The 20,532-nt window shown below is 41.0% G+C and overlaps 1 protein-coding gene and 1 long non-coding RNA gene across 7 annotated transcripts in view; one reads left to right on the top strand and one right to left on the bottom strand.

Moving 5' to 3' along the window:
* GOLIM4 (golgi integral membrane protein 4) overlaps positions 1–11,025 on the top strand; it is a 26,154-nt gene extending 15,129 nt beyond the window's left edge. For 4 of the 6 annotated variants that reach the window (XM_015872018.2, XM_085513353.1, XM_085513354.1 and 1 more), the window contains 9 exons: positions 2,704–2,862; positions 3,193–3,525; positions 4,446–4,684; positions 5,143–5,222; positions 5,676–5,788; positions 6,727–6,894; positions 7,628–7,696; positions 8,712–8,792; positions 9,153–11,025. In XM_015872018.2, coding sequence (XP_015727504.2) covers positions 2,704–2,862; positions 3,193–3,525; positions 4,446–4,684; positions 5,143–5,222; positions 5,676–5,788; positions 6,727–6,894; positions 7,628–7,696; positions 8,712–8,792; positions 9,153–9,314 — 1,404 coding nt within the window. In that variant the 3' untranslated portion in view covers positions 9,315–11,025. Of the gene's footprint in view, positions 1–1,541; positions 1,581–2,703; positions 2,863–3,192; positions 3,526–4,445; positions 4,685–5,142; positions 5,223–5,675; positions 5,789–6,726; positions 6,895–7,627; positions 7,697–8,711; positions 8,793–9,152 lie in introns of all 6 variants that reach the window. The other 2 variants (XM_085513352.1, XM_015872017.2) reach the window with 1 other exon arrangement.
* LOC116653857 (uncharacterized) overlaps positions 1–19,282 on the bottom strand; it is a 20,352-nt gene extending 1,070 nt beyond the window's left edge. Inside the window, exons 1-2 of the long non-coding RNA XR_004308427.2 lie at positions 19,183–19,282; positions 18,648–18,743 (exon numbers count right to left, since the gene is read on the bottom strand). This is a non-coding gene — a long non-coding RNA (uncharacterized LOC116653857). The remainder of the gene's footprint in view (positions 1–18,647; positions 18,744–19,182) is intronic.
* Positions 19,283–20,532: the final 1,250 nt, after the last annotated feature.

A 20,532-nucleotide genomic window follows, 5' to 3' on the forward strand; every position in this document is an offset into this window, starting at 1 on the left:
GGGAATCTGCAATTAGCACAACACTGCACACTGCAGAGAAATGCATGAGTTTAAGGGTTGCTTTAAAGAAGCTGCAACAACTTACAGGGCTCTCAGGAAATACAAAGCTGTATTTGTAGGCCCAAGAGTGCATGTGTTATTGGGAAGAAGAGAATCTCTGCACTTACGGGAGCTGTAGAATTCCTTTCTTTCTGTCTCTGATAGAACTTCTATTAGTTTAACATCTTTCTCTCTCTGATTTCACATGTATCACTTTTACAGACCTTGGTGCTGATGTCTAATCAAGTTTCTTTTTGTATACGAGTAAGGCTTTGTACATCAGTGCAAGAAAGATTTGGTATATATGTATGTAGATATACAAGCTCCATTTGAAATTCAAATTAGTTTCCTTTTTATTTTAAAATCTGCAGCATTGTCTTAAATCTTGGCTTCAAATGAACCACCCATGTAGCCCAAACTTTGCTAGGCTATGGCAAATTCAGTCAGCTGTACAGCATGTGTAAGTCACAGAGAACTGGAAATTGGGAGTAATGTTGGAGAAAGGAAGACTGATGCAAGATGAGAGGGAAGGTAACGAGGCAGTGGGAAGTTACTTTTATTCCTGACTTAACTTTCTTCATCTAAATGGTTTTCAAGGTCCACAAAATCTTTGCATTAAAAGGGTTTTGGTTTTTTTGGGGTTCTCTTTTTTTTTTGTGCATTGCAGGCAGATATTTTAAAGACAGGGAGAGACCAGGAAAGTCTCTCATAGACTGTATGAAGATTCTTAATTTCCAGCATTAAGCATGCTGGAAGCTGACTGTAAGCTCTGTTTCCACTGTCCTTGTTAGTTACTTGGTATGTATTTGTAATAACTGAAACTCACCCAGGGCAGAGCCAGAGCCAAGGTCTACCAAAGCCAAAGGGAGGCTCCTTTTACTTCTCCTGGTTTCGGATTTAGTTTTGTGTCACACAAAGCCTTTCTGTCTGTAAGCAGAATGTGTCATTGATCATTTGGAGAACCTCATTTAAGCGGAGGATCTCCTGCAGCCTTTCAGAACAGAAGGTATTCAGCACACTCACAGTTTCTCCTACAAATCAGCTGCAGAAAGTGCACAAGGGATTATCTCTTAGAAATACTGCTCTGTACATTACCCTGCTATTTCTAGGTGTATTCTAGACATTAAACATCAGTAGTCAATACAGCGCTAATGTATTTGTGACCTGAATCTTCAAGGCATTGTAATCTCTGTCCTTTTCCATAGCTCAAACAGCCAGAGAGACTCTTTATACATTTTTATAAATCCTGTCTTTCTGCCAGCCTTAATACCTTTCAGGCTGTGGCCCTGAATCACAATGTTCAGCTTACAATGATTTGTATGGTGAGATGGAGTACTTGAAGTCTGATCGAGACATGCACAGTTTAAATACCCCAGCACATTGGTCTCTCTGCGTGGTCAGCGAATAGGGGGAAAAAATAAAAATCAAAGACCTATGTATCTGTCTTATGTTGAGTAAATACTCTGTTTTCCTCTAAAATTTCACATTGGACTCTCCAACAGTTAATCAGGACAGAGAAGTATCCCTCTGGAATGATGAAAGTAATTACTTTGCGTTCTGCTCTGCTTTGCTTTTAGGCCCCTCTGTTGTAACGGCTGCCTTAGTCTGTTGAGGATGCTTCGAGGTGCGCCTAGCTTCGGAGCTGTAATGCAATGCATCATGTCAATCTGTAGCACTGTGGATATTGTTTTGTATGAGTATTATGCATTGTTCATCGATGCATCGTGCCTGTCTGCTGTACTATTGATTGCTATGATACCACATAACACACTGAATGACATACAACGTAACCAGATTTTAAGTTGAGTTTTTAAATGACTTACGAAGCACAACTCTGACTTCAGAGTAATAAATGCTCCCACCACCTCCACTGGAGTGACAGAGGGACCCTGCTGTGGGGCACTACCTCTCACATAAGAGTTGGTCAGCACTTATAAATCTTGCATTTCTCAATAAATTTTACTTTGTGACGAGCTCTCTTCTATGCCTGTCATATAGGCAGTGACCAGTCCTTACTTCTCATGCTGGTTTTCAAGGCTTGAGAAAAATATTCTGGTCTTATGCAGCATTAAACTGCAAATCAGAATACATCCGACTGTTACAGTTTAGGAAGAGTTAAGAAATTTATATTTGGTCTTTTTTTTTTCCTTTTTCCTTTCACAGAAGGTGTTCTGTAACTTCTCCTTGCCTCAGTTCTGTATCTTGTCTGTTGTCTTTTGTAACACCTGTCTAAATGTTGAGGATTTGGCATTTTCATGATGTGTATATGTACTAAAAGAACTGTGCTGCTTTCTACCAGTAAAGAAGCTGGGGTGCTCTGTTTCCCTTTGCTTTAATCTGCCAAGGAAAATGCATCATCTCCTTGTGACAGTTCTCCTGCTTGGCATGAAAAAAACAAATCTTCACCTTTGTCCTATGGGGATTTTTCCAACAATCTTCTCATGCACGTGCACTTTGGCTGAAAAGATTATGATGAATCAATGCTGTTTAGCGCATGGAAATGACCATTCTTAAAAGGTCTCATCCCTGCTACTTGCTAGTAGTTGCTGTGATGTGAATATTGAGTCTTTCTAGCATATGTCTTGCCAGCAAGCTCACTCTGGCATCGCTACGTTTTATTAAGAAGTTGATTTGGACATGGTGTAATTAATGTGTTGACTTCAGTCCCAGGTGGAGGAATACAAACAGCTGAAGGACACACTGAACAAAATACCAAGTTTCCGCCAATCTGAGAAGTCGGAACCAAACAAAGAACCAGAGGTGCAGGCGCCATCTCCTCACAGTGACCTCCCACAACACCACAGAGCTGGAGAGCATGAAGAGGTATAAAGCGCAGACTTCCTATATGAGCTGTAGGAAATGGTTTCTGTTCAGTAAAATACTAGCTATGTGCTTAACTTCCATTGGAAACATGCATACAGGACTACTTGATGATGCTGTTGTATTGTGTAACAACTTGCTTAGGTATGCAGAGCCAAGAATCAGGTACTGATACCTTCTGGCAGGAAGGGCAGCATGTGCTAAGGCAGCCAGTTGGCTCTCCTGACTACAGTTTCACTACTGCAGGTGGAAATACAGGTATCTGTATCTGGTGCTTAGCTCTCCTGAAAAGATGAAATCCCTAATATCTTGTACTTGTATAATGTTTTCCAGAGTGAGAAGCCAAAAGAGAGAGAAGAAATAAATACCCAGGAGAGAGATGACAGAGCTGAGTCTTTTCATCTACAAAGAAGGGCTAACGAGGGCCAGCATGCCAAAGAACTAAATATTCAGGAGCAACAAGAAGCTGGAGAGGATGACGATCAACGTGTTGATCAGGCTGAAGAGGAACGCAAAAAAGAACTTGAAGAAGAAGAAATGGAGCAGGCAGGTCAGCCTCAGCACTTAGAAGAGGAACAGGACCAAGCACCAGAAGAGCATGAGTGGAAGAAACAGGAACAGAAAGAAGAAGAAACCAACATACTGGGTGAAAGTCTTCCATCAGAGGTATGGAGCGCTTTTCTTACCTACTGGTTGATTAATTCACTGTTTAAATGGAGGCATTGCTCATCTTTTCTGGCCCTGGTACTTCACTTGCCTGTTCCCAGGTAAATTTAGTGTAGCATTTATAGAAAATTTGGGATTCAAAGCACTTACACGCTTAGGATCAGCACATGCTTACTGCTGTGCTTGCCAAATGCAGCTTAATTAACATTAATTCTGCTGATAAAGAGCAACAGGTGGAAGAAAATCATGATGAATCCTGTGTTCTCTTTTAAATTTGAAGCCTGTGGTAGGTAATGGAAAGTAGACAGTTTATGAGCGTGAATTGTAGAATAGCCTGAGCTGGAAGGGAATTGTGATCAGCACTTTGATGAGGAGGTGTTCTGCCATATTAATTTGATCAATCTTAGCAAATTACAGCCTTTCCTTTTCAGATATACCTTCCTTCTATAAGAGCATTTCCAACTCAGTGTTCACTGCCATTTAAGAGGGAATTCAAACTGCAAGGTGAACACAATTAAATCAGGGGAAATCAGTGTGGAGCAGTGGCAAGTCTTGTTCTGTGCAGCTCTATATAAAACCACTGAGTGCTGGATTTATGTTCTAGATCAGATCTCTAATGGAATACAGATTTTACTGATTCCTTTTATATTAATGAGTAGGAAAAATTTCCTGCAGTTTCTTATCTTCTTCACCATGTTCTCCACAAACACCCCTAAAACTCTCAAAGTTTGTTAAAAAAAATTGCTTTGAATTTAAACAAAGACAACAAATAATGAAATAACTTTGTTACAATTTTCTCCGTTGCATATAGGATCTGTATAATTTTCCCACTTATTTTTGGTGTCAGAAGTTTCTTCACATCTGCTTCTGATCACTGAATAATGGGATTTTAACCTGTGACTAAAACATTTCTTTGGCAGGTAACACCAACAAAAGCTGTCACAAAAAGATATAAACCAGCCTACGAACAGCAGCTGGAGCAGCAACAGCTTGCAGCCCAAAGAGCAGAGGAAGCCAATCAGCTCAGGGAACATCAGGAATCGCTGCACCAGCAAAGACTTCAAACGCAGCTATTACGGCAGCAACAGCTTCAAGAAAAAGAGCTTCAGCTACAGAGAGAGGCAGAGCAAGGAGAAAAATTCTATAAGAACCGACTGAGGTTAAAATCTTTTATGTATGTTTGTAATGGACTGGGCATTGCATGGTATGTGCTCTGGGCATTATGACATCCCTCACACCATCACTGAAAAGAGGCAAATCTAATACAAGTCTGGGCTGTCCAGAAATTAAATGAAGTTAGCTTTATATCCCCCTTTCTATGGATAAATATAATGGCTGTTATTCAGAGTGGGGGTTGGTTGGGTTCCCCTTTTACCATGAAAGCCTCTGAAATCTGGAGAAATGAGAGCACACAGGTTAGTATAGGGAGTGCTCATCTTATAATGGGCATTGTCTTTCAGGAAAGGTGATTCTAAAAAGTAGCAGCTAATATAAAGCTAGAGTGTCAAATGTTCTGGCAGGAGTTAGGAGAGACAGAGGTGCAGTATGGTGGTTTGTTTCTTGAAGCTAAAATGCTTTTTGAAGCTGAAGTAATGAATTTGCATTTACTTTTCTCAGTCAGCAGGCTCGTTATGATAACATGGACCATGATATTGTACAAGGGGAAGAAGAGCAAGGTATTCAGGAAGAAGAAGGAGGTAAGGTTCCCTCTGAACTCCCTTCCATAAGGTTTTCATGTTATTTTACATTCAGTTCAGATTCAAATGAAGTATAAACAAAGAAAAAAGAAGCAGTTTAAAACCCCAAGCTCAAGTAACACTGTCAGAACTGACTGAAATACGGGTTTCACTATAAAGATCATATCCATATTTCTGAAAGGTGTCCTTTTGATTAAGCTCCTTGAACTGGACTTTAAGTCTCTGTTACATTTATGGCTTTGCCTTATGATTTTCTTTGATGTCTTCAAATTTAATGATCTTTTAGTGTTAGTTTCCTTCTATAAGTAAAACAGCTCTGTTGGCATTACCTGTTTGGTAAGCTCTTCAGGGAGAAGCTGCCTACTGCTAAGAGCACATATGGAAGCTACTATATGACACTTAAAAGGGCTACCTAGAAACTGCAGTAGTACAATAATATCAAAAATTTGTCAGCTTATGAACATGACAACCAGCACCGGGATGAAGGTGAGGATGAGGATCAAAACAACGCAAATGAACAGCACGAACCAGAACATCAAGGAGAAAATCAGCAGGCTGATGAAGCAGTGAGTATGAATTAAGATGCTATGGATTGCAATTGCTACTGAAATGAAAACCCAGAAGTCTCATCTAACATAATTACACATTACAGAAATAAGGTGAAGCAGAGGTCTGCTGGGAAGACGAGTCTGACAGTTTGAAACTACATCCGTGATCTATTTAAGGTTGCTGTGTCTAATTTGGGAGGAAATGAAAGAGAGCTTTCTTGTTGGAAGCCAGTTACTTTTGTAAATTCTTTTGATCCGCACGTTAGGTACAATAAAGGATTTTGGATAAATTGATTCCTATTAGATAAGAGGAGGAGAGCCAACTTAATAACCACTGAAACCAGCTGGAACCTTTCCACAGGAATCAGTGGTCACTAGATCAAAATCCTGTCAGTACCACAAAGTGTGAGTTCTTGAAAGGAGAACATAACTTCAGCACTGCCAGCAGTCCCAGTATGGGTTGCACAGAGATTTAGATGCAGCAGAATCAGTATCGTGCCTTCCCCAAGTTCAATTTTTATACATGGTATTGTGGAAAATAAAACGTGTCATCTTTCCTCCTCACCCCATCAGCAAATGTGGTATAGTAAATATTTCTAAAGGACCTTTGTGTTGTTGGCTATAAAGATACTGGAAAGACTGAATGAAAAGCACAAAGAAAATGTTCATTTTTGAACGGCAAAGTATGGTGAAGACTAAATAAAGATGAGGTCAATGTTATAAAACAGACTGATACCAAGAGATCTCTTTTAAACTGTGTATATTAAGTTCTTAGTTATTTTTTTAACCTGGTCTTCCTCAAGGCACTGTCAGTTTTCAGATATTCAGTAAACAGATGAGTCCAGCAGCCTACGTGGCTCTAACATACCTTGTGCTAAGGTAGCTTTCAAGTGAAATGGAATTTGACTGTGAGATTAAATGAATATGTATTTAATTTTCATATCTGAAAAATACAGAAGGAAGCCATGGAAGATGTGAACCCTGCTGATGACCCTAATAATCAGGGAGAAGATGAATTTGAGGAGGCTGAACAAGAGAGAGAAGAAAATTTACCAGATGAAAATGAGAAGCACAAGCAGAACAGTGAGAAACAAGGGCATCCCGGAGTGGAAGAGCACCTAGTGGTCAGTAAAGGGAAAGGAAGCACCTATGGGTCCTCTGTAAAAGCACCATAGTAGCGTTTGATGAGAGAACACTTAAATTCCAAATGTAAAGATCTATTGTAAACCATGCATAGGTGAAAGTATGAAATTACTCCTGGTGATACATCAGTAGGTCTTTCATGACTAGCTTTGCCCAGAAAGGTTCCATAGCCTTATTCTTAGGGGCCTCTGTAATGACCTTCACACAAACCACTGCTGCTGGAGTCCCTGTTCATGTAGTCTCCATGCTTTTATTCTGTTTTTCCTTGCTGTGCTGTCTCCATGCCATCAGCACTCAATCAGCTGTAAGAACTGACATCCTGTACCTCTGTGGCCATTCCAGTGAATGCTGCGCCTTTCAGTTATGTTCTCACTATAAGCTCCTCTAGTTAGAGATAATCTGTATTTTTACGACATCAGTCTGTATTGGTGTGACTGTTTCATTCCCAATTAGTATGGAAAGTATTGCTTAATTTTATGAAGTGATTTTTATTATAATCATTCTACTGTCTATCTTTTAATTTAGAGCAAGTCTAAATCTTACAGCCAGGCTATCATTAATGCTAATGAACGCTCTGTAACTTCTTATCCTATTATATTTTTATTTGCCTTTACATAAAGTTTTTAGTTCCAGAATGAGAATCTTTAACCCTTTGTCTTCTAAAATTAATGGCTACGTGCACAAAAACTGAATTTTCACATAATCTTTCTGCAGATGGCAGGAAATCCTGACCAGCAGGAAGATAATGTGGATGAGCAATATCAGGAAGAGGGCGAGGAAGAGGTAAGAAAACAGATGTAAGGCATATGTGGACCAGATAGCATAGCAAATGTTCATTAACTTTCAAGGCTGGTATCTTTTATAACTGCAAAGTGAACCCAAAGCACGTTGCCAACAGTAGTTTCTGACTTTATGAAACCTTGCTAGTGTTTGCCATTACTCTGCTGTGCATTGATGGACACAGACACATTTAGTGTCATTCCTGCTTATGTGCTGTGATTTGTTAGCCTTCCCTGAAACACAATATTAATTGTGAAATAATTGAAAAGATTAAGCCATTCACAATGCAAGGATAAAATCCTGCAAACCTAAAACCCTTTGAAGGTCACCGCAAACCTCATTAACTTTGCACCTCTAATCACACATTGTTGTTCTGGGCAAACTGCTTTCTTGGTCAATTATTTACTGTTTAAGACCGACTTTGATTTATCTGTGCTCCTTCTAAGTACTGCAAGTTAGTCCCTGCTGCTCTGGAGTCAAATAGGTAGGAAGCTGTTGGTACATTGCTTTGAACTGGAGAAATAGAAGGAGAGAAAAGGGAGCTTTTCCTTCATATGTTGAATGGCATTCACATTAACATACACTACCCTGCATTGTGCTCTGCAGTTCTTCAGTACTTACCCAATCAATTGCTATTTTCTACTTCATACATAATGATTTACAAAAAGCAATATAAACGGCTATTCATTATTCACTAATGGGGATTAGCTGCTATGCACTTAGAATTCAACAGTTCAAAATACAGTACTTAAATCAAACCAGTCATTAGGAACTGGGAATGGCTGGCGCTTAGCAATTACTTTGGCTACAGGAAATAATTTGATGCACCTTTCCTAAAGGACTAGAACCAGCGTCCTTACTGGAAGCATTAATTGTAAAGCAGCAACTGAATGGGTAATCAGAAATGAGGTAAGATGCTCTAACTAGGAATAGATGTGCACACTTATGCCATAGGCTTCTTTAAAAATAAATAAAAAATAAAAGACTAAAATGTACAGAACGTTTCTGTGCTCTGCAGATTCAGGAAGATTTGACTGAGGAGAAGAAACGAGAACTGGAGCGCAATGCTGAGGAGCCATATGGTGAAAATGATGAAAACGTAAGTGCTGTGTAAACCCTTAAACTCAGTGGGTGACATGACAGGATTAAACACTTAACACAGCTGTGATCGTGTCACAGTGACATTGCATAATCATGGTTTTAACTTTCTTCAGGCTATAGATCTTAAACTTTCACACTCTATCTGAATTTCCTTTTGCTCATCCTTCCACCTCCACATCCACTGTTGGTGCTTGGACACCTATGGAAAGCTTTTCCTATACCTGGAAAGCAGCAGCAGCAACTCTAACCAATTCATTTCCTTTTTTTTTCTCCTTAACCTCCTCTCATTGCCCCAGAATAAACTATGAAAAAACTGCCACTTTTGTGGAATCTGATTATTTTTCTTGTCATAAATCAGGGAGATGAAAAGAATAATGGAGAAACAGATCAAGAGCAAGAAATGCAAGATGAGAACAACCCTCAGAAGGAAGTTCATGAGGAAAATTATGAGGAGGAAGAAGAGGAAGAGGAGGAACGTGGAGCTGCTGCAGCAAAAACACGGAGACGAGGGGAGATGTAGTCCTCACTTTTTGGTAGCACACACATTCCTGAGTTTAAGAAAAACCTTTTTGGGATATTTAAATCCCAAGAGAACTTTGTGTTTTACTCTTGTTACTTTTCTATTAGATGCTCTCATACGTTTATATGAATACAGTATTTTGATACTCTAGATTAGGATTTCTTTTCTATTAAAGATGTACATAAGCAGACATCATGCAGGTTTCATTTTTCATCCTTCAGGGCATGTTTTAAGAGGCCAATCCGTGATACATTTCCACTTTATCCAAGCCTGACGAACACTTGGTCTAATTCCAGATATGCTCAACATCTGAAGGAATACATCTAGTGCCTAAACCCAGTCAGCATTAGTCAATCCAGCTCTGTCTTCCTTGACACCACTCGTGACTAATGGCTGGCCAGCTACCTGTCCGAGGCACAACCTGCAGTGCTCCTGAAGGCCCACAGGTAGTTTCATTCATTACAACCTCATGGGATTCTTCAAATCCTTGGAGATGAGCACATACCCAGCTGTTTGTGGGACCAAACCTCTTACAGATGCGGGACAGTTATAAAATATGCAAGTTTTACAAGCCTTCAAAATACAGCCAGGTTAACAGCTGTTCATTTTGGCAGCTGTTTATATACAGCTAAATTATGCATTTATTTTAATGAGCATGCCTAGGTACTTCAATTACATGCACTACATAGCAGATAACGTAAATGGTGCTATGCTGAGATGCCAGCTAGGAACCGATTTAGACTTGATGATCCTTCATGACAAATCAGAACACTACAGCTGTCACATGAATTAAGATTTACAGAAGGAACAGTTCTGTCATCCTAGCTAATATATTAAAAATGTGACCTACCAACTGTACTTAGATCACCTTCATGTCATGCTTTCTGGAGACTGGAGAGAGGGTTAAGGCATTCAAAATGAGTTGGTGTGATTCACCACCAGATGTTGGACTGAAGCCTTTACCTTCTTTTACTTAATTATTTTTAAGTCTAAGCCAGAAGAATTTCTGTGTCCTCCGGTGTGAAAAATCAGATGAGAGACAAATCCCACAGAAGTTTTTTGAACGGCAGCATCTCTAGCACTGCATGTAACAGAAAAGGGGTGGGGAATGACACAAAAACGGTGCCTTGGTGTGAGCTACTATGAACATAATCACAGTGCATGAATATATACAATATTTGTATTGGTACAGACTGTAGTTATTTAATATATGTTTTAAGGAGAGTGGGAATCAGGATTTCCTAGGCCATGCCCCATTGCTGGAAATGAGGCACGCAGTAGCTCCCCTTAGGAAGTGTGTGTTAATATATAAAAGGAGAAAGTTTGGGATTTTTCCCTTTTTAAACAACAACGCTTAGCAACCGTTTCAGTTTAACTTCTGTTATGAATGTAATTTAATTCATTTTTCTACTAACTCAATTACGTTATGTTTTACAGTTGGTTTCCATTCCCGGTAATATTCCTGAATATCTCAGACACAGTGCTTATGTTTCATAGGAATATTTTTGTCAGCAAGTACTTTGGGTTTCCAGTTACCACACATCAGAGTTACCTTATGTATAAATAAAAGTTTACATGATACTGTAAAATGTATAATATGTACATAATCTGCAGAATACAATTATTTTGGTAAATTGGCCTGTATTTTTAATGTCACTGTTGCAGTATTTAATTATTTGAGGCATAATAAAACTTGACAGCAGTCAATAAACTAGAATATAGTCACTGATTTTTCACAAGCATGAAGTGCTGGAGGATGAACACATCATCTCTTCACCTTTCTATCATCTCTTAACCTTTCTAGCAAGTAAAAGAAGATGACCAGCTGTCATCTGCCCAACCCATGGTGTAGCAACCAGTCAGTACTGTGTGTTCCAATAGGAGAGTCCTCCCTCATCCTGTGACTCCTTCATTACCCCTTGGCAGAAGGTTAAGGCTGTAACTATGGAGGTAGATGTGCAACTATTAAACTAATGCTGAACATGGGAATACAAAGGGCTCTGTCTCGCACAATATATACTTCATTTATTTTAATGGAAGCAGCATTACCTGTTACAGGACATATATGACAGCTTTAATGCTGGTGGATAGACAGAGTGTGGTTATTAAGCAGCTGTGATGATTCCCTTTTGTTTTCCTTCAGACCCTGAGGCTTTGCTTGGCTAACATGGCACTCCAGCAAAAGTCCAAAGTGACAAACTCTGCCCAGACTTGGGAGCTGCAGAATAAGGGCTCCTATTGTATGTTGTATGAGCCAGTGTACGCAGCAGATGCAATATTTACTTCAGCAAACAAAGCAAGTTCACATTTACTGTCAATAGGCCAAGAATATTTTAATGAAAGCTTTTTCTGTCCTTCACCAAGGGCCTATTCACTGCAGAGAATACTTGACCAAAGCTCAACTTTCTAAACAGTGTTTTAACCTTAGCTGACAACAACACTGTGCAACCCATAACACCCAGCTCCTACTACAGCACAGCATGGTGGGGCTTTCCTAGGGCTTCCCAGCCCAGCTGCTGGATGTTGGCACAGCTCACAGCATCACTGCACGACTTCCCAAAGTTTCCATAAGCACAAACCACACGAGAACATCTATAGCCACTCACCCTGAACTGCCAGATTCCATCCCCTTCGCCTGACACACAGCACTCAGCACCAGACCCTAAGGTCCTATTTGGTAGATCAGCAGCTGGTATGAATGCAAATGCTATCCCCATTGCTATCCCTACAGTTCTGGGATACAAGGAATGGCAACTATTTTGCTAATCAACAAATTAATGGATACGCGTGGAAAAACAAACTGGAGATGCCCCAAGGCTGCAGCTCCATGACAAAGGAGCTTCAGAGCCATCACCGATCAATATGACCTTCATGCAGCTTTTCAAGTCTGAGCACATAAGATGTGTTTACTCTTTTTATTCTGCTACCAGCAGGAAATAAATGTATACTATTACAATGGAAATAATCACAAAGAGAGAGGACAGAGAAACCCAGAGCAAAGTGTCCAGAGCAAGATAGAAAGTTGCACTCAGAGCCTTTGACACATCATCAGGCTCCAACATGGCTGTCCTTCCCAAGTTCTTGCAGGTTTAGATGCAAAGTTATTCATTATTTCCTCATCATTATCACTCCTGAAGTGATATAACTCCATTATCTATGAAGAATGTATTTTTAAGCTTTCGTTAGGGCTTTAGATCACTAAAGGGAATCACCAACTCTGTTATGTTTGGGAGTTCAGTTGACAACACAAGGCCCCCTCAGGGTGTAATTTTATGCTGGCATCTCTCTACAGCCTGCAGATTTTAACCATGAATTCACATAGTGTCTGATGGAATCATCTTCCTCCTTATGGAGGGTTTTGGCTGACAACAAGAGTAAGTTAGCACAGTTCTACTGCTGCAAGAGCCGCTGCTCATGCCAAATCTGACCGCGTTACATTTGTCTGCAAGATGCAATTAAGAACTCAGCCATGGACTGAAGCAGATAAAGAAGGTTAGCTTTAATGAAAGGTTAAATTTCACAGGGAATTTTGTACACTGCCCGATGCCAGCCTAGCAAAATGTCAGAGATGGCATTTTGGAAAAGGCAGCCTTAATTAGTGAACAAATTGTACTGTTATCTGTTATCAGAATAAAATAGCCAAAGCTGTGTAACAATGAGAGTAGGAAATTAATTCACACACGGGCTGGGGAGCGTTGTGCCACTGGTGTCAGAGGATGGCGAGACCTGAACGCTCAGATCTACCCTGACACACCCAGCAAGGAGTGAAGGTAAGAAGGGGTAATTAGAAGGGAAAGCATAGAAAAATAAGGATTGTTTGTATTTTGGGGAGCTTCTAAAGACCCAGAAGCCCTGGCTTCCAAGAAGAGTCACCTGACTCTCCTTGGTGTGTTAAAGGTGTGATTCTCTTCACCCTGCGTACAGCATCACACATGCAAGGTTTACAAACCACCACAGCCTGCCTGTATTTTAAGCCTCTTTCTGTATGAGAAGCCCATGCTTTACTCAGTTGGTTCATGTTGATACAGATCAATTGCAAATCCAAAGATCTGCTACTTCTTATGGCGATTAGAACTTCCCACAGCCAAGCACACACTGACACCGAACCTCACTGCTTTTGTTTGCTCATGCTGCTCAGTATCAGTTGGACTTGATGACCCTGGGGGTCTTTTCCAACCTTGATGTTTCTATGATCTCAGCCTGCTCGAAGGCAGCTGAGCTCTGCGCTTCATTCCTCTCAGAGAGAGCACAGTTCAACATGAGTGCAGCACAGAGTCAGATCTTGGCTTTCAGAAAGTTTGCTTTCTGGTTACATGCCTGCAAGGATGGTATTTTCCTCTCCAATGCTGTTTCTTTGAGCTGGCTCCACCCAGGAGCTGGGCAGCTGTCGATCTGTCTGCCCAGGGCACTACAGAATTCTGTCTCAGTCTCTGTTTGCTGATCATTCAACCACCAATTAACGCCCCATCTGTAGAGAGGCTCAGCACCACCATAAGCTGCCATATCACTGCAGAGCATCAGCTGCTGACAGAGCTCAGACTCCAAACACCTCCCTGCCTCTAAAACCTGCAGAATTACGGTAAATGCACACAAGGAAAGCACAGAGAAAGCAGCATCCACCCTCATGAAGGGGCTTCGAATCCTGATTCCACAAAGCCCTTCTACACATGGTATCACCCGGCTAATACTCAACAGCCCCATTTCCAGGGAGCGGAACCACTGACCTCATCCATCCTCCACAAGGCAGAGCAGTCACCAGACTCTCAATCCCTCACAAGATTTGGGCCCATATGGATATTATTTCTCATACAGCATCAATGCCAATGGATTGATGCACCATCTTTTCCCATAAAAACCACTTACAGCATTCTCAGAAAACACCCGATCACTGCAGGACTTGCTTTTACCTACTGGCAGCAAGCATGCCAACAGCCAACGTAATGCAATACCTAATAAGAGGATTAAGTAGAGAGGATTTCTCTTTAATATTGCATTAGCAAAGGCTGATACCTTCCCTGCCCGTTCTAACTCCCTCGCAGGATACGATGTCCACTCTTGTAAGGGAAGCTTACTGACATCTGAGCAGCTGATAAATCTGGTTTTGTTTTTAATGACCCCAAGAGCTGTTCCCACATGCTCACATAATCTTACCAACAATTTACCTTCATGAATTAACAAATAGCCTTAGGGCTTTTTAACCCTAGAAGCTAATTTAGCTCCTTTGCATTTCTCCTGGTTGTAAGTGAAGGCTCAGGGCAGACAGGGCTGCACCTCCCCAGCCCAGCAACATGCTGCAGGAGGGATGCAGCTCCTATACAGGTGGCTTGAACACCTCCACCCAAAGAGACCTCAAAAGGAAAAAGGATGAACAGAATGTTGTAACTTCAGGATCAGAGTAAATGTTTTTGTGTTTCTGCTGCTGAATACTGCTTGACATTTGCAGTTATTTTCCCTTCTGTGCTTCAATTTGTTGTTTCTATAAATGGGTGGGACAGCACTTTGCTGTCATACAAGCCCTTGATCAATAAGAACATATTAAAGATTAATAGATAAGAGCATTAAAGCAACCATGCTATGCTAATGTCTCCCATCTAAATACCATGGAACACTCTGTGGGCCTTTGACTGAGCCATTAAACAAAGGACTGGCAGATCATAGATGTCTGAGAAAGAAAACAGAATTAGATTCCAAGATGACACAACAGGCACTTCCCATAAAAATCAATGGCAGAGCATGGCAGTAAACTGCCAGGGAGATGGGCTTTATTTCATGGCTCATAAGCGAGGATGCAATGCTACAGACCTGACAGCAGTGCTTGGAGGGCTGACCTCACACACTGCAGTATGTGGGGATACAGGGGGGAACATGGCATCGTTTGCTCAAGCTGCACAAATACCTGAGTTGTGGGGATCACCTGATGCTTCAAACAAACAATTTATTCACTAAAACATCACTGCTGCACTGCAAAGGAGGAACAGAGAAGGGAGGCAACGTGCCTGAAAACAAAATTTATGACAAGGCAACAAGCTGAAATAGGACCAGGGTTCCCACATGCCTTGAAATTAGTGTCCCAGGCCAGATCCTAACCAAAGCAGAAAGATGGGGCACTTCTAGCTGGCTTTGTGTTAGGGAAAGTGTTAACACATGGCAGCCATTAAATAAGACTGGCAGTAACTGCAGCACTACAAAATACATTATGAGAGAAGATGCATATTTGAAAGACTGGGAGTTTGGAGGCTGTGCTGTGCTCACTGAGCTGCTGGGATGGTTGAATCAGGGGGAAAATACATGTTAATATGCAAGATGTCCTGCAAACATGAGTAGCTTTGCTGCTCCCTTGACTTGCTGGCAGAATATTTTTCTGCCCTCGTATGCCAGACGCCGAGCACGTGCCAATGAATTCTCTTTCTGGATTACCATACAAATGGCTCATTTTGATGCTGGCTGCTAGCTTCAGCAGCATAGTGCCATCCTCCAGATTCATCAACAGTAAAAAGCCAGCAGGGGATCTACACAAATTAGAACTCTATGGCCATATCAGTTAAAGGTCCACAGGGATGATAGATAGCATTAAGTAAGTTACACAAATCCCTGAGGTTCAGAAAATATTAAAAAAGATTTAAGGCTCACCTCCTACTCTTCTAATTTCCTTGTGCAAAGGAGATCTTTTTATCTGACAGAGAAAAACATGAGCTTCCAAAGTCTCAACACAACAGATGAACCCAAAACACGAATGCACTTCCCTTACAGCCAAGTTCCCAGCCTTATCCTCTCCCCAGACACTGCTCTTGCCTTCAGCTCCCTCCTTCAGTCTGTCAAACCCACATGCAGCCCCAGCTGGGCAAGTGTTTTCATCCATCTCTGCCTGATCTTCAACTATTTTCCTCTTCCATGGTGTTTCTCCCAGATAATGATTTCTTACTGCCCTCCAAAAGGCATTTGAATCTGTTTTCCCAGTTCACGTGGCACAATAAATTATCAGGAATCAAATTAGCTATCAAAAGGCTAATAGACTTGCTCCTTCAAGGGCTAAATTAGTTTTATCACACTTTATCTGGAAGAGGGGAGCTCTAAAAACAGGTTTTGTTCCTCATTATGTACACTGAAGCCTATCTTCAGCAGCCACTCAAGGGACCAAGAAAAGTCAGTAGCTCAGCACAGATGGCCTTGAACTAAAGGTCAAAGAAAAGAGCATGAAAACGTGGAAATACTTCAAAATTGCTCTTTCAGACAGCAGCTGCTGGTTGAGTAACTTTCCTGTATGTGATTCACCATCTTTGAAACACCTTCTCAGTATTATTGCATTCAATTTAAGCTTGCAATAATTATTTTTCTTTTGTTGTTTGTTTTGTTTTGCTGTGTAGTGTACGTGGAATTTCTGGTGTCTCTCAATAAAGAAAATATATATGTGAATGCTTTACTGTGAGAGGCTTATGAAACAGAGAAGCAGGCTGGAATCTCTGTTATGTGGTACAAGTTAAGTACAAAAGCCCTCAAAACCAGTCTACAATAAATACTTTTCCCTGTATATAACAACGTGATCCCCATTGGCAGCTGAGTGGATGAGAAGCCTACACTGGTTGTCACGACATCAAGGAAAAGCAGTGGGTAAAACTGTCTTAAACGCCTTTCCAGCTTGTCAGCTGATATCTGAACAAATAGCATATCCTTTCTATTTTTTTGACATTATCACTTAAATACTGCTCTCCAATCACAGTTTAGTGCTGCACTGTGCAGTTTGTATTTAATACACTTGTATATTCTATGAAAATAGAGATCCTGGGTGTAACCAGTCATGAATAAGGACCAACTGTGAGCTGCATTAGTCAGGTGCAAGACCAGAAGTCCTTCCAGCATGGAACCTGCTCTTCTCTGGGTGAGGCTGGACCAGAGAGGCCCATACCCTTAACGATCACCCTCAGTGGCACTCCTCAGTTCTGTGGTACTTGTTGAGAGCTGAGTATCTCTGGGCAGAAATGGCACCTTGTGAGTCCGGATACTCTTAGAATTAACTAGATGTTCCATTTAAAGATGTGCCATTGACAGTGCAGTCAATTGGGAGATCCAAAGGGGCTTAAGGAAGAAATAAAGAGCAGAAAATTGCAGCTGATTATTATTGCTAAAAAGAAAGACAGATTTCTTTGTGAAGTCAGTGCTTCTTTTTGCTGTAGCTCAATCCACAAGAAAAAAAAAAAACAAACCTCTTTTATTTTCTCATTCATTTCAGCTTTTGACAACGATGCTCATCGGCACCTGCAGCTCCACTCTCTCTTGTTTCCATTGGTGGAGAATTTAGATCATATTATTTACCCCCCTAAATATTAATTGCTGCGTCAATTTTCAGTGCTCACACAGATATCTGTCTCACTGTAAGCCAATTCTGTGAATATCTTCACTTCCAATCACTGTGTTTTGTCAGAACAGAGTTATGCACTGAAACTAATAAAAGGAGATTTTATAGCGAATAACTACAGTTAGTACTGAGGGAGTTGCAAAGCCTCCTGCTTTAGGAATGAGCCCTGAAGGGGCTGGTGATACGTACGTTTGCCCTTTGCCAGTCTCTAGACAAGAACAAGAGCTAAGCATATCTGAGAAACCCCATTCATCTTCTTTGAAAGATTGTACCCTGGCTCTACTGCAAACAGCACACCATCCATCCGTGCAGCCCTATCTTAGGCTAAAGGATGCACCTCCAAGTAAATTAGTAAAACAATTTATTTTAAAGGAAGTGATGAATTGTAACTTAATTAAAACTACACAAGAAGGCTGGAAAAGGAAGGATTAATTCAGACCACTCCTAAGGGAGCTCCAACCCTAGCAGTGCTTTGAAAAAAGACATTCCATGACCATCCATCACCAGCACAGGCACAGCCATCTGTTATTCCCAGGGCACAACTTTTTCCAGGTAGATGGCTTCACAAATGCACCTCTTTACCACAGCATGCTTCCTGAGCTCAGAAATCACTCACTACAAAGTCAGTTTGTATTTAGAAACAAAAAGAAGCTAAGCCTGAATGGGAACACAGCAGCAGCCGCCTGCTTCTGAAAGATTTAGAGCTGCAGCAGACAGAAGAGGCGATACTTGCAGAGCATAAAATGCAGCCTTAATTCCCATCACAATGGCCAAAAAGGGTGTATCAGCATTCTGTCCCATGTTGAGAAGCAGACTGCATTACTGGAAAGCAGATAAATGCAAGGAGAATGCTAACCTTCAGCAATATATCTTCTGTAAAGAAACTTGTTTTCCAGCTGCTTTCCTCCACCAAAGTCACATTCAGTAATTAATAACCCAAGATTTACAGTCTATGAGAAGGTGTGTGATAATTTGCTCACCTGTTATAGCACCATACTGCCTCCTTATTTGCTTCCATTTGAGCGCTGATAGTTGTTCCCAGACCAACAGGAAGAACTTCAGCAACCACAGTGAGACTGAGAGAGCAGAGCACAGGAAGCACCATGAGCAAGCACTTACACAAAGCCCCTTCAATCCCCTTCCCTACCAGTCATTCACATCATAACCCTTTATCTGCTCTGTGTTAGAAGCAGAAACTCAGATATTTTTTTCTCCTAATATTGCCACATAATACCTCCCACTACAGTTAGCTACAGAAACACCATTTTTCTTCCTTTCATAAATAACTATTTATATGCTTTTACTAACCAATCCACCCCACATTCCTAAGGCCCCAATCCTGTTCTTGCATTACGAGCTGCCCTTTCCAGCTGCGCATACTTAGAAGCTGCTTGGTGTTAATTAAATACATACACACTTACTGTACCACATTATATTTTGTTGTGACAGTAGATGTTTGAGCCTTTAGTTACTCATCTCAACTCTTCCCACTGTTAATACAACAGAAGACATTACCTTTTCAGGTACTTCTGAGGTTGCAAATGAGAAGATAACTGAACACTGCATCACAAACACAAAGAAAACATGTAGTACATCTTCTGAGCAATCAAAGCATAACACTACAAAGCAAAAACACCTCTTCAGTGCTCATCCACCCCTTCCTCATCTCCTCTGCAGCTATGTATGGACTCAGGCAGGCTAGTCCTGATGAACTCACCTGTGTTGTGCTGAAATTATCCTGCAGCCAACACCTGAACTCCTCCAGCACTCAAATATTACTCTCTTAAATAGGAATGTGAAGACCTAGGATTTAAAGGCAGGTTTAGGCTGGGCTCAGCTTTTCAATATCAAGCAGACATCTGTGTGATAAATACATCCAACTACAATAAACAGGACTCTATCAGGAGAGAAATTTGTCTCAGAATTATTCCAGCACGTTCAAGCTGACAAATACAACCATAGAATCACAGAGTTTGGAAAAGATGTCTAAGATCATCAAGTCCAACCACCAACCCATTGCCATCATAATAATTAGGCACTCTGCTACCTAGAATGTTTCTGTGAAGCACAGGACATGATCACAACTGCTTCTCTCTGTAGTTAAATTGATGTTATATTCCAATTTCTCTACAGGCACGGATCCATACTTTCCAAACTTAAGCTGTGCTTTCGGGGATGTATCTGTTGTAGTGTTCAAACAAAGCCACACACACAAAAAAAAACAAACAAACAAAAAAAAAAAAACAAAAACCACAAAACAAACCCAAACCAGCAGAGGAAAACAGAATATCAATACTTCAAATTATAATCAGTGGTAAAATGTTAAGATGAGTGAAGTGCAGCAGGTCTGAGGTCCTTAACCTGCTCCTTAACCAGACCAAACAAACCTAGCATGGTGGTGTAGCTGAGATAGAACTGGGGATAAGGTGGAGGAGGCAAACAGTTGGGGTTGAGGTGTAACAAAATGCTCACAGCATCCTGAGCAACTGGAGGCATCCTGGGCTGTCGTATCATGCTTAAGGGAAGCATCAGACCAACATGATGAAAGTTTTTGCTGCCACACTGAGCTAACACAGAAAAAGATGAAGGATAAGTCCCCAGGGAAAGAAGCTCAAAGATGTGTAATGCTGAGAGCTGAGTATGAGGTGAAAAAGGTCTCTGAGCCTCAAGGGCAGATGCAGTCTCCTGTTTGGCTTCCCTTGTGTTCAGAAAGACGGAGCTTTGTACGTTTAACACAGAAAATTAAAGTTGCATCAGAGGAACGTCTGACTTCATCGTCGGTTTATCTCCTCAGAAACATCCTTGAACTGGTTCAGTGCTCAGGTTGAGAAGAATAAGCGAAGCAATGCATCAGATATGAAACAG

The sequence above is a fragment of the Coturnix japonica genome, chromosome 12 (assembly GCF_054131305.1).
Source record: "Coturnix japonica strain WE chromosome 12, WE-NBRP24, whole genome shotgun sequence".
NCBI classification, from domain to species: domain Eukaryota; kingdom Metazoa; phylum Chordata; class Aves; order Galliformes; family Phasianidae; genus Coturnix; species Coturnix japonica.